Here is a 14,722-nt window from a genome sequence, read left to right as displayed (position 1 = left end):
CCATGCTTGGGAGACAGTTCAACAAATTCGTGAAGAAGATTGATCAAAGAGGTAGACCTAATGTCAAGAACATCTCGTCTGACATCAAGAAAAGATCAACTTCTGAAGAAAAGTTCAACCAAGGCAAGGGAATCCAGTGTCATGGTTGTGAAGGGTATGGACACGTCAGAGCTGAATGCCCTACTTACCTCAAGATGCAAAAGAAGGGACTAGCTATCACATGGTTTGAAGGAGATTCTGAAAGTGAATCTGAAGGAGAATCTGCTAAACATGTCACTGCACTAACCAGTGTTTGTGCCTCTGATGATGACTCAAGTGCAGATGAACTGACCTTTGATGATCTTGCTGCAGCTTATAAGAAGCTGTGTGTCACCAGTGCAGAAGTGCGTGTACAAGGAGAAAAGCAGAAGAAACTCATCAAGGAGCTGGAAGATGAGAGACAGAAGCATCTGACGGCCATAAAGGGTCTAAATGGTGAGATAACCCTGCTGACCTCCAACCTGAATCAGATGACTAAATCCATCAGAATGATGAATAAAGGAACTGACACCTTGGAAGAGATCCTAAAGGTGGGACAGAAGTCTGGAACCACATCTTGTTTAGGCTTTGGGAAAAGATCCTCAGCTGAACGCAAATGCCCAAAGGCTAAAGTTCAGAAATTCAAGCGGAGGTCACATCCAATGTCTCAACATCGGGGAGCCAGGATGAATAATCATCAGAAGAGGAAATTCCAGAAATGGAGATGTTACCACTGTGGTAGGCTTGGGCATATAAAAGCCTTCTGCTACAGGCTTCAGGGTTACCCGAACCAAGTCCCCCATGTCAGGCCTAAGCATAAGACATATAGGCACCATGTCTCCAACAAGAAGAGACAATGGTGTGCTAGGTTAGCTCACACAGCTCTAAGGGCTTCTACCAAAGAAGACTGGTACTTTGACAGTGGATGCTCAAGACATATGACTGGTATGGAAAATCTATTGGTAGATATTCAACCTCACACTACCAGCTATGTGACCTTTGGTGATGGTGCTAAAGGAAAAATAAAAGGTGTGGGTAAGCTAGACTGCTCTGGAGTTCCAAAACTGAATAATGTGTTGTTAGTAAGAGGACTAACTGCAAACCTCATCAGCATAAGCCAACTGTGTGATCAAGGGTTCTATGTTCAGTTTACTAAGGAGCTATGTATTGTGACGAATGGTGACAATCAGGAAGTTATGAGAGGATCCAGGTCCAAAGATAACTGCTATCTGTGGGAACCTAAAGTCTCAAACTTCTCCACAATCTGCTCTTCAGCCAAGGAAGAACAGGAGGTGAAGCTGTGGCATAGACGCCTTAGACATCTCCACTTACGGGGAATGAAGAAGATCATATCCAAGGAAGCAGTCAGAGGAATTCCAAACCTGCTTATTGATGAAGGAAGAGTCTGTGGAGAATGCCAGGTGGGCAAGCAAACCAAGATGTCACATCCGAAGTTGGGACATCCTACAACTTCCAGAGTTCTGGAACTGTTGCACATGGACTTAATGGGACCTATGCAGGTTGAAAGTCTGGGTGGGAAGAGATATGCATACGTGGTGGTTGATGACCATTCCAGATACACGTGGATAAGCTTTATCAGAGAGAAGTCAGATACATTTGATGTCTTCAAAGACCTGTGCATCAGACTCCAAAGGGAAAAGGACAGTTGTGTTGTCCGAATTAGGAGTGATCATGGTACGGAATTCAAAAATTCCAAGTTTGATGAGTTTTGCTCGTCTGAAGGAATAAGTCATGAGTTCTCCTCCCCTATAACTCCCCAGCAGAATGGGATAGTTGAAAGGAAAAATAGAACTATTCAAGAATCTGCCAGAGCTATGATTCAGGCAAAGAAGCTCCTTATGCACTTTTGGGCTGAAGCTATGAATACCGCGTGCTATGTTCACAACAGAGTCACCTTGAGAAAAGGAACCTCCTCCACTCTGTATGAAATATGGAAAGGCAGAAAACCCACTGTGAAGTACTTTCACATCTTTGGAAGTAAATGCTACATTCTCACAGATCGTGAACAGAGAAGGAAACTGGATCCCAAAAGTGATGAGGGTATATTTCTAGGATACTCCACTAACAACAGAGCTTACAGAGTGTTCAACTACAGGACCAATGTCCTGATGGAATCCATAAATGTTATTGTGGATGATAAAGAGGAAGGAATCGATGTCATAGAGGATGCTGAAACATTCCTTGACAGTTCAACAGACATTCCAGTCAAGTCTGAAGAAGTACAAGAACCTCCTCCTGAATGTGAAGTAAATGCAACCACCAAAATTCCATCTATCAGAATTCAGAAAGACCACCCTAAGGATCTTATCATAGGGGATCCCAATAGTGGTGTGACTACCAGGTCAAGGGGAATAAGCTCAAATTCCTGTTTTGTATCCAAGGTTGAACCAAAGAATGTGAAAGAAGCCCTGACTGACGAATACTGGATCAATGCCATGCAAGAGGAACTTGAGCAGTTTAAAAGGAATGAAGTATGGGAGTTAGTTCCGAGACCTGAAGGGACCAACATCATTGGTACCAAGTGGATCTACAAAAACAAGTCTGATGAGAAAGGAGTAATTACTAGGAATAAAGCAAGACTAGTAGCTCAAGGATACACTCAAGTTGAAGGGGTAGATTTTGATGAGACGTTTGCTCCTGTTGCTAGGCTTGAGTCCATCAGATTGCTGTTAGGTGTAGCATGCATTCTGAAGTTTAAACTGTTTGAAATGGATGTGAAGAATGCATTCTTGAATGGCTACTTGAATGAAGAAGTCTATGTGGAACAACCTAAAGGGTTATGTGATCCTAACCAACCTAAGCATGTGTACAAGTTGAAGAAAGCCTTGTATGGGTTGAAGCAAGCTCCTAGAGCATGGTATGAAAGGTTGACCGAATTTCTGACCTCAAATGGATACATAAAAGGTGGGATAGATAAAACCCTATTTGTGAAAGATGAAGAAGGGAAAATCATGATTGCTCAAATCTATGTGGATTATATAGTCTTTGGTGGAATGTCAGAACAAATGGTAAAACATTTTGTTCACCAAATGCAATCTGAGTTTGAAATGAGTCTGGTTGGGGAACTGACTTACTTTCTTGGAATGCAAGTCAACCAAATGGAGGACTCTATGTTTCTCTCTCAAAGCAAGTATGCCAAAAACATAGTTAAGAAGTTTGGTATGGATAATGCTAGGCACAAGAGAACTCCTGCTCCTACTCATCTAAAGTTAACCAAAGATGATGGAGGGCCTAGTGTTGATCAATGTCTGTATAGAAGCATGATAGGAAGTCTACTATACCTAACTGCAAGTAGACCTGACATTTCTTATGCAGTTGGAGTGTGTGCTAGATACCAAGCAGAGCCTAAAATGAGCCCCTTGAATCAAGTCAAAAGGATTCTCAAGTACATCAATGGGACTTGTGACTGTGGGATGCTGTACTCACATGCTTCTGAGCCTGTCCTATCTGGGTACTGTGATGCTGACTGGGCTGGGAGTGCTGATGACAGAAAAAGCACATCAGGTGGTTGTTTCTTCTTGGGAGACAATCTCATATCTTGGTTCAGCAAGAAGCAGAATTGTGTATCCCTGTCCACTGCTGAGGCTGAATACATAGCTGCTGGAAGCAATTGTTCCCAACTGGTTTGGATGAAACAGATGCTCACTGAGTACAATGTCACTCAAAATGTCATGACATTGTTCTGTGATAATCTCAGTGCCATCAATATTTCCAAGAATCCCATCCAACACAGCAGGACCAAACATATTGACATTAGACATCATTTCATCAGAGATCAGGTGGAAGACAAGGTGATTACCTTGGAACATGTAGCCACTGAACTTCAACTGGCTGACATATTTACAAAGGCTCTGGATGTTACTCAGTTTGAAAACTTAAGGGGCAAACTGGGAATATGTCTCTCTGAGAACTTATAGCAACCAATGATGTTTGGAATGTATTGTTTAATATCTTTGCCTATTAAACAATTGGAACTATGCTCTGATTGGTCAACAAGTCATAGCTATGCCACTTACAACAAGTGTGGCAACAAGAGGATAAGGAGATATCCTAACGTGACGCGGCCTATGCACCTGCAGGAGTTCAAGGACGCTGTTCATGCAGGAGTGGTTCTGGATGTCAGAAACAAAGTCATGGCATCTGATATGGCTGTACCTACTGTAAAGCAAAAGTGGGTGATTACCTGATCAAAGCTGTGAAGCAAGATCAAGTGGGTGCTAACTTGGTTGAAACTGTGAGGCAAAACCAAGTCTGTAATTCTGTCATTTGTGTGGTCTGTAATTTAAAGTGTTGCTTTGGCAACATTTTTGACAAAAAGGGGGAGTAACAGGTGATACCCCAGGACAACAGATTATTGTGACAGATTCAAGATTCCCTCCCCTGCAGCTGATGCGTGATGAAGTTTTTATTTAACTTCTGTTTGTGTGCTGATGTATGTGTGAAGTTTTTATTTAACTTCCATGTGTGTGAGTGTGCTGCCACTCTGAGTGTATTAGCTAGGTCTATTTCCTGCTAGATGTGTGATTTCCGCTGCTATGAACTCTGTTATGGGGATCAAAGTGTTTTAGCCAAAAATTTGCCAAAGGGGGAGTTTGTAGGTGTTTAATTGGCTGCATTGTATGGTAAAACACTAGCTGGATTCTAATGTCTTGACTGATGTCATGACATGGTGTGAAGGTGTGACTGCATTGTAGGTTAGAATATCTAACTGTACTCTGATGTCTTGACTGATGTCATGACACACTTGAGTAGTTTACTGCAGGATTAGCTAATACAGGATTTGTTGAATGTCAAATTGGATGTGGTGACATTCATCCCTGTCAGCAAATACTGAGGAATAGAACAGTTGGTGTTCTGTTAGAACTCAGTGTTTAATTCCAGTCTGGTTATCAAGGAAATACCAGACCTGGCATAAGGCCTACTGTCTGAATGTCAAACTGGATGTTATGACATTCATCATTGACAGCATATACTGAACAATAAACAGAGTGGAGTTCTGCTACACTTCAGTATGTTTCTTAGTCTGTTCTTCAAGAGTAAAACAGAACTGACTTAAGGCTAAATGTGTATATGTCAAATTGGATGCTTTGACATTTATTATTGTAAGCTGCTACTGTAGAATGGACAGGTTGGTCCTGTACAGTTCAACAAATTTTGTACAGTCTGTTTTCAGAAAAAACAGACTTAGCATATGGTCCTTGATGTCAAGCTGAATGTTGTGACATTCATTCCTGACAGCATATGCTATATTGTAGGTTGTTTAGTTTTTCTGTTTCAGCTTTTTCTCAGGCTATTCTCCAGGGATCCAATAGCTGAGAGAAAATCCAGGAAATCAACAACCAAGCTACATTTAATGAACCTAACAAATAGCCTATTTGTTAGTAACCTAGATGTGGAATTTAGGGAAACTCGGGTGACCTTAAATTCAGGAGAATACAAGTGCAAAGGCCCAAGTACTGCAACATAAAAGGAAGTCGTTCCTTCATTCAGAACTGGGGATTTTGAGGCGTGAAGATTTAGTGTGTCCATCATACTTCACTGCTGTATTTTTGTGAGTCTTGTATTTGACATATCTTGTAAACCAAGTTGTTATCTCGTAGATGATTGCTTTGGTGTAGGGTGTTCATTGAGTTGTAAGTGTTGTGTCACTCTAAGCTTTTAAGCGTGAGTGCTGTGTATCTTGATTAAAGCTGTTAAGCACAATCAAGAATTGTTTGAAGTGTGACTTCAAAATTGTCTTTAATATTGATTAAAGGTAGTAATCACTGAGGTGATTGAGGGGGAGTGAGTAGGAACTCTGATCTTAGTGTAAGATTGAAATTGCATTGGGTAGGGATTAAGTGAAGAGTTGTAAACGGGTGAGTTTAGCTTTGAATTAATACTATTGATAGTGGATTTCCTCCCTGGCTTGGTAGCCCCCAGACGTAGGTCATGTTGGACTGAACTGGGTAAACAATTACTTGTGTTATTTACTGCACTTACTTTTAAGTTCTGCATAATTCTTGTCTGTGCAGAATTGGATGTCATAACAACCCGTGTGACATCGAAAGTCTGATAACTAGAATTTCAACAAGTCTTCCACCTAGAAAGGGTAACAAACCTCTCATGACTTACCATCTTCAACCTGGAATGGGTCTCAGTTTCTTCTTTAACCAAGTCTTCCACCTGGAAAGGGTAATAAACCTCCTAAGACTTCAGGTTTTCAACCTGAAATGGGTCATAGTTTCTTCTTTAACCAAGTCTTCCACCTAGAAAGGGTAACAAACCTCCTATGACTTCTGGTCTTCAACCTAGAAGGGGTCTCAGTTTCTTCTTTAACCAAGTCTTCCACCTGGAAAGGGTAACAAACCTCTCATGACTTCTGGTCTTCAACTTGGAATGGGTCTCAGTTTCTTCTTTAACCAAGTCTTCCACCTGGAAAGGGTAATAAGCCTCCCATGACTTCCGGTCCTCAACCTGGAATGGGTCTTCACTTGCTGGAGATTTATGTTTTAACTCTGATCGGGAATCTCAATAACCTTTTCAAATAAGAGACAACGACCTATTAGAAAATGAGTATGTGCTAACTTTGATCTATTGAGTCACAATAAGCTTCTATGTCGGGGATTGACTGAAGAGATTTCCACTTTCCATTGAGATAAGGATTGATATTTTAGGAACAAACAAGCTTCTCAAATAAGGAAACTGCCATTTGCCGTTGAACAAAATCTCAGGGAGATTGCTGAAGCGATACTTATTAGGGAATTAGATTCTTCATTCATTGAACAAGTCTTATCCTCTGAGGAAAACATGATCCAAAAGGTGTAAAACACACTTTCTTCTTCATTTATGTTTCCAATATGAGGAAGTCAAAAAATACTGCAGGGGACCAAAGTTTAATCCAGGCACAAACTGGAGAGAAACGGTCAAACAAGACTCTACCCAACGAGGAATGAACTTGACTGCGGATTTGTTCCATCCAGACAAATGAGTTGGGGAGTAAAACTTAAGTACAATTCTTCCCATGAGGCACAATCTCGGTGGGGAAATAGAAGATAAACTCTCTTTTATGGGGAAAGTACAACCAGGAAAATAGATTAGAGACACCAAGGACATGCGAATGAGCACGAAAATGCCTTCGGCTATGCATTGCAATTATTTATGAATGCCAAAATTCATGCAATGTTATGCTTATATTAATAAAACACACACTAAATAAACTGGGATACCAAAGTTATCAGCAAATTGAATACTCGACCAAATCTTAACTAGATGAAGACTCTGCCACAAAGTTTGTCTTCTGCCACATCTTCCAGGACAAAAGATTCGCTGGGGAAACTTGAAACAAAAATCTTCAGGAATTAAAATCTCTCTAAGGGTGTAGAAACTTTTGCTGGCTTTGTTATGGGAGAACCCTAAATCAACATTGAAATAACAAAATTGGTTGGAGGAAATCTACTATCTGACAACAAATCCGTTGGAGAAAGTAAGATTATCAAACCAAAGATATCCACATGATAATCCACAAGAATTGTTGTATTGGGGAATCCGAATTTCATACTTCAAGACTTGATCAATCTCGAACAAATGCTGACGTTCCTTTTAGTTTATTCAAAAATCAAAGGAAAGCATTTTGTAATTTTCAAAAGCATGTTTATTATTAAACCTTTGTTTCAAAAATTATTATCCAAAATAAATGACATTTTGCGAAAGAAACAAATATAAAAGAATTGAAATTAATTGGCAAAAAGTCAGGATTTTATTGATAGAATGGTAGTCCACAAAAGGCGTGACTCTATGGATCATTACAAAGTTTGGAAAATGGTAAATGGAAAGGTTACATTGAAGTACAATTACCATTATTCTCCCTAACAACTTTGAATTCCTATAATTAAACTTTTGTTGAGAAAGATTGAATTGGGACTTCCTGATCGATAATATTAATGCTTCAAGTGATCGAGCTTTGCCTGATGTAGTTACTTGCTATAAAATCCCTAAGTTTTGCCTAGATTGCCCGTTCGGGTTTTCAATCTATCGAGATATTTCTGTTTATGTCTCTAATTTTTTCCTGGACCGTCCTTTCGGGTTTTCAGCCCACTGAGACGCTCATTTTTGCCTAAGTCGCCCTTTCGGGTTTTAAAATTAGCAAGTTGTTCATTTGATTATTTAGGAAAAGTATTTCTTGACTCCATCGCCATTCACCAGACTGTGGAGCTCCTCACCATCCATAGTTGTAAGAACCAATGCACCTCGAGAGAAGGCTTTCTTGAAAACATATGGGCCTTCATAATTGGGAGTCCACTTGCCTTGGGAATCATTGTGGGGAGGCAAGATCTTTTTGAGAATGAGGTCACCTTCTCTGAATTCACGAGGAAAGGCCTTCTTATCAAACACGTTTTTCATGCTCTTTCGGTATAATTGACCATGACATAAGGTTGTCATTCTTTTTTCTTCAACTAAATTCAACTGGTCATATCTGTTTTGACACCATTTAGCTTCAGTCAACTTGGCTTCCATCAAGACTCGCATTGATGGGATCTCAACTTCTATAGGGAGCACTGCTTCCATGCCATAAACTAAGGAGATATGGGTTGCCCCTGTTGAAGTGAGGAAAGATGTTTGGTATCTATTCAAAGCAAAAAGAAGCATTTCCTGCCAATCTTTGTAGGTTATAACCATCTTCTGCATGATTTTCTTGATATTCTTATTTGCCACTTCAACAGTCCCGTTCATCTTGGGTTCGTAAGGTGAAGAATTGTGATGCTCAATCTTGAAGTCTCCACAGAGTTCTCTCATCATCTTGTTGTTCAGTTTTGAACCATTGTCAATAATGATCTTTCTTGAAATACCGTATCGGCAGATGAATTTATTCTTGATAAATTGGACAACCACTTGTCTAGTCACATTGGTGTATGTTGTTGCTTCGACCCATTTGGTGAAGTAATCAATAACTACCAGGATGAAACGATGTTTGTTTAAAGCTTTGGGATCAATCATGCCAATCATGTCAATTCCATACATATAGAATGGCCACGAAGACAAAATAACATTAAGTAGAGTTGGAGGCACATGCACCTTGTCCGCATAAATTTGACATTTATGACACTTCTTGACAAATTGACAACAATCAGATTCCATTTTCAATTAATAGTAACTGTCTCTAAGCATCTTTATATCCATAGGATATCCATTGACATGAGTACAGAAGGATCCTTCATGAACTTCCTGCATTAACATGTCTACCTCGCGTTTATCCACTCATATGAGCAAGACCATGTTGTAATTCCTTTTGTATAACACATCCTTATTGAGAAATAATTTGTATACCCAATCTTCTAAAGGTTTTCTTATCTTTACTAGATGCCCCAACTGGGTATTCTTGACTCTGGAAGAAACACTTGATATCATGATACCATATTTTATTGTCCACTTCCTCTTCTACTGCAAACACATGAGCATGCATATCTAAATGTATGATCATAATTTATGGTGCCTTATTATGGAAATTTACCCTGTACATGGAGGAAAAGATGGCTAAAGCATCTTCTATTTGATTCTCCTCTCGAGGTATGTGATGGAAATTGACTTTATCAAAGAAAGGCAACAACCGCCTAGCGTAATCTTTGTATGGAATCAAACCCGGATGACAAGTTTCCTATTCACCTTTGATTTGATTGATAACTAATGTTGAATACCCAAATAAATTTAGGATCTTAATCCTTAGATCAATAACTTCTTTGAGGCCAAGGATACATACCTCACATTCTGCCATATTATTTGTACAATCAAAACATATCCTTGCAGTAAAAGGAATACGAGAACCTCGAGGAGTGATTATAATTGCTCCTACTCCATGACCATATGAATTAGAAGCTCCATCAAATACCAAAACCCATCGGGATCCAGGCCCTGGTCTTTGTTTAGGACCTAGTTCAACACAATCTTTAGCCATAATGGCCATAAGATCCTCATTCGGAAAGTCAAACTGGATAGGTTGATAGTCTTCTCCTCGGGCTCAAGCAGCCGAGTAATTTTTCTGGAATATCACTGTCTTCATCACTCTTTTCTTATACTCCATATAAAGGGAATTCAAAGTTGGGAGAGGGCACAAGGTCATTGTTTTCAATGGGTTTATTGTTCATTAATCTGCACATGATTTATGTTTTGCTTTAGAAAACAGACAAATTTGAAAATGATATGCAAAATCTGATTTTTTTTAACAGGTTTTTTTAGTTACCATTTTCCAGAAAAAAGAAAAAAACATTGTATAACAAAATGTCTTTTATTAATTATCTTAAAATTTGAAGCAAAGGGCCCCAAAATAATGTCAATTTCACCTTGGGTAGAGTGAAAGGAAATTTTTGAAAAAACAAAACAAATTACTCTGATAAATGAGCGACACTAGGAACATCCACAGCAGTCCAATTTTGACTAATCTCTTCATGCATCACAAAGAAAGGCCATTCTGGATCTGAATCTCCTTCACTGATGGCAGCAACGATTTGATCTCCAGGGTGATCTCAAGACATTTCAGGTCATGATATTTCCCACTACACCATCAAATTGATCCACTGTTACATCATGATCCACATACGCTTGCTCTAACACCTTCATCAAAGATTTCCGATGAGCCTCGAAGTTCAGCAATAAAGCTAACACCAATATTTTTGACGAAGTCTGAATGAGTTGATCTACCACCTTGTAATCACTTCTTCTAATTAACCTTAGTAATTCTTCGGCATCATCATTCTTCTTATGTTCATTAGACGAGCCAACGACCATAGGTTCTTGATTAACCACAATAGGATGTTTACCATGCACTTTCTTACTTGCTGACACAGAATCAACCTGTCAGAGAGGTGTTGGAGCAAATATACGACTACTTCTAGTCATACCACTGACATCTTCTATATTCTCGACGGATCGAGTTGCTTCAATCATTACCTCCTTACCATCTTCCAACATAATAACATTATACCTCTAGGGAACAACTTTGTCGGAATCATATGGAATCGGTACATACAAACAAATTATCAAGGGAGTTACAACACTTTCCTTGCTCAGGTAAGTGATTTCCAAAGGCTTCGAAATATAAAAATGAGGAACAATAACAACTACTTACTCCTCTTTATGCTTAGTACTGACCTATAAAATACCCTGGTCCATCAAGCCCTAGATATCTTTCTTTACTAACGCGCATCCTTCAAGATTTTGTTCACACAATTGGCAGTCTGTATGGTCATCTCTGAACAAACCAGGCATGCATAACTTGGCATACATATCAATCAAATGAGTCTTCACCAAATTAACATCAGAAATCAAGTACTCTTTTGGACAAACTTATACCATGCTGACAGAAGGTCCACCATGTTTTGGTAGAGGATTAACATGCACATTAGTTCAGGAATCTCGGAACTTCAACAAACCGTTCTTGACGAGCTCCTAAACTTTTTCTTTCAACTAGAAACATGTTTCAAAATCATGCCCTGATGCTCCCTGATGAAAAGTACAATGAGCTTCAGGTTTATACCACCATGGAAGTGGGTTTGGAAATAGCCGATGGAGATCTAGTTTTAATCAAACCATTTTGCAACAAAGATGGACACAATTCCGTATAAGTCATAGGGATATGATCAAACTGACTCTTCCTGGGAAAACAAGCTTGTTGATTCTGATTAGACTTTTGATTCTATTGACACTGCAGTTGATAAGTCTGAACAACAGGAGTTGGACTAACCACCAGATATACTGCATCAATATTAGGTTGCTGATTATACTGTTGTTGAGGTTGGTTCTGATGATTAATTCCATTTTTGGGTCTTCTCTTCCTTCCCCCTTGAGAAATAGCATTAGTATCCCCTTCTTTATTTTTCTAGAAACTGTTGTCATACTTCTTCGTTCCACTTGATGAACCTGCTTATTTTGTCAAACAACCCCCTCTGACACCTTCTTCCAATCGGACTCCCATACCAACCATTCCAGTTAAATCATTTGGAGCGCTAGCAACCATACTCTCATAATAGAAAGAACTCAAAGTTTTAAGAAACATCTTTGTCATCTCCTTCTACTCCATCAGAAGGTTAATCTGAACAATAACTTCACGCCATCTTTGAGCGTATTCTTTGAATGATTCCTTATCCTTCTGTGACATGGAACGAAGTTGGTCACAATCAGGAGCCATGTCCAAATTATACTTGTAATGACGTACAAACGCCTCTACAAGGTCATTAAAATAATTGATATGAGCACTATCCATCCCCATATACCACTTCAAAGCTGCACCAGTCAATCTGTCTTGGAAATAGTCGATCAACAACTTATCATCATCAGTGTGAGTAGCCATCTTCTGACAATACATAGTCAAATGACTCTGAGGACAAGAATTACCCTTGTACTTTTCAATGCCAGTGACCTTGAATTTGATAGGGATCTTGACATTAGGCACTAAGCACAAATCATAAGCATTACCAAATAAGTCTTTCCCCTTCATAGCTTTCAACTCTTTCTGCAATTCTTGAAATTGACCCTAGCATTCATCCATTCTCTCATAAACATCCGGATTCTCACTGGGAGCAATGTGATAGATAAAATCCTCTACTTGGGGCACAACATGGACAACTGGAGGAGGGGTGACGATTACAAGTTGAACTGGAGGAACCTGATTCACCAAAGGAGCTTCAGTAGCAGGGCTGAAATTCTCTAGCATATAATTAGCGGCCTACCCCAAGGATAACCAACAGGCATCTGATTCTGACACGGAGATCCATTAGGTACAACAGATACAATAGAAGTTGTTACAATATCATAGATAACAACCACTTGAGGCTAAGACAGATGTGGAGGCTGATTCTGAGTTGCCACCAAAGATTCCAACAAAGCAGTCATTCTGTTCATTCCTGTTTTCAAAGAATTCACGTCCTCACAAAGTTCTCTTTGCTCTTGCTGAATTGTCTCCATCTTTCGTCTTGAGTTGGAACGAGTATAGTACCTGTGGGTCAGCTTGTCTTCTATGAAGATGAAGGAAAATGAATGAGACTCTGAAAAACACTTGCGAAAAGCAAGACTGAATGATGCAAATTATGCTTGAAATGCAATGTGCAAATGATTGTTTTCAAGGAACTAAGGATTTAAAAACAGTTTGCAAACATCATAAGTAATAACACATTAAAATAAAAACTCAAACTTTCATTTCATTAAAATATCTGGAAGGATTACAATTTCAGTACATGATTTCAAAGCAATCCTAAACAAAAGACATAAACTAAGGCCTAGAATCTGAGGGAACCATAACTAAAGAAGATCCTTCTCCATGTTGCGACTTCCTCTTGAGCTTCTTGATCTGAGCTTCAAAAGCAATCTGCATGTCAGCTTTTTCTTTCAAGATCTTGTCAATAACATCTTTCCAAGCACCAGACCTAGCCTTTTGCTCCCTATTCATTTTCTTTCCATGTTGTTCAATCAAACCGTCCTTCTGGTGAAGCATATAATCTTTCTCCTTAAATTTCCTTTGTAGTTCTAACTTTTTCGCATTTGAAACATGAAACTTGCTCTCCCAAGCATCTCTTTCTTGCTTCAGCCGAGCTAAAGCAACTTGGAGTCCTTTCAGATATTCAACTGGAACAGGAATGAGTCTTATGACTTTAGAGAACATAGGTTCTTCAGGAGGATAAGGCATCTTGATCTTAGCAACTCTTGCTTGCACCCACTGAGTGTAAGGCTCCAAGGCAACACAATCTCTATTTCCTAATTTATCATTTCCTTTCATGTGAATCTTATTCCAGACGCGGACTATCTTCTCCTTTAATCCCTTGATATCAACAACTTCTTGAATTAAGAACCCTTCCAATAGAATATTGCTTGGTTTATCCTTCATAGCGTACCCAAGCTGACTTCGAGCCAAAATTGGATTGTAGTTGATACATCCTTTTGTACCAAGAAGAGGTATATTAGGGAATTCACGACAACTGTCAATAATCTTCATGTCATCATTAACTCTAGAATACCAAGTCACATTTGCATTGGTGAGAGACATGATCCTCTGAGACCACCTCAAACGCTTCTTGTTATCCGTGAATACGCTGGACTGCGACAAGTTCGAAATAAACCACAAGTACAATAAAGGCGCACAACACATAACAATTCCTTCGTTCTTCTCTGTTCTGTGATGGATAAAATAGTAGGTATCTATGAGCAAAGTAAGAACTAGATTTTGAATCAGAAAGATACATATAACATTGATATCCATAAAGTTGTTAACATTAGGGAACAAACTATGCCATAGATAAGCAAAGCGATAACAACTTCGAAAGCAACCATACTCCCAGCACTAGCAAGAGTAGCAATATTTTCCATCAAGAACTTAGCAGGTAGACCAAGAATACCTCCTTTAGTCACAAGATTAACATCAATGTCCCTTTTCTCGAATGCATAACCTCTCTAATAACATGAAACTTAGGAATCTCCTCTAAACCACTGAACAATATTTGATATGATATAGGCAAACCTATGTAATATGAATACTCATCCAAAGTAAGTACAAGCTGATAATCAGGGAAAGTGAAACATCTATGCGCTGAATCATAGAACTGAACAAGGTGTTCAGAACTCCATCTTCTACATCAGTATTCAACACAGTAAGAAGTCTTCCATACCTATCTTTGAAATCAAGAGGACAAGCCACCAAATATCCAAGCTTCCTTAACTC

General features: G+C 39.1%; 1 protein-coding gene across 1 annotated transcript; it reads right to left on the bottom strand.

Moving 5' to 3' along the window:
• Positions 1–13,279: 13,279 nt before the first annotated feature.
• On the bottom strand, positions 13,280–14,263 carry LOC127081859 (uncharacterized). The gene has a single exon (XM_051022085.1). The coding sequence runs from the start codon at positions 14,261–14,263 to the stop codon at positions 13,280–13,282; it is 984 nt and encodes a 327-aa protein (XP_050878042.1).
• Positions 14,264–14,722: the final 459 nt, after the last annotated feature.

This window comes from Lathyrus oleraceus, chromosome 5 (genome assembly GCF_024323335.1).
Source record: "Lathyrus oleraceus cultivar Zhongwan6 chromosome 5, CAAS_Psat_ZW6_1.0, whole genome shotgun sequence".
In the NCBI taxonomy this organism is placed as follows: domain Eukaryota; kingdom Viridiplantae; phylum Streptophyta; class Magnoliopsida; order Fabales; family Fabaceae; genus Lathyrus; species Lathyrus oleraceus.
The sequence above is the reverse complement of the archived record's forward strand: the minus strand, read 5'-3'. Positions and strand labels throughout refer to the sequence as shown.

Bases quoted from the DNA above. Each gene is read 5' to 3' on its own strand.
- LOC127081859 (XM_051022085.1), bottom strand. From the start codon at position 14,263: ATGGATATCAATGTTATATGTATCTTTCTGATTCAAAATCTAGTTCTT.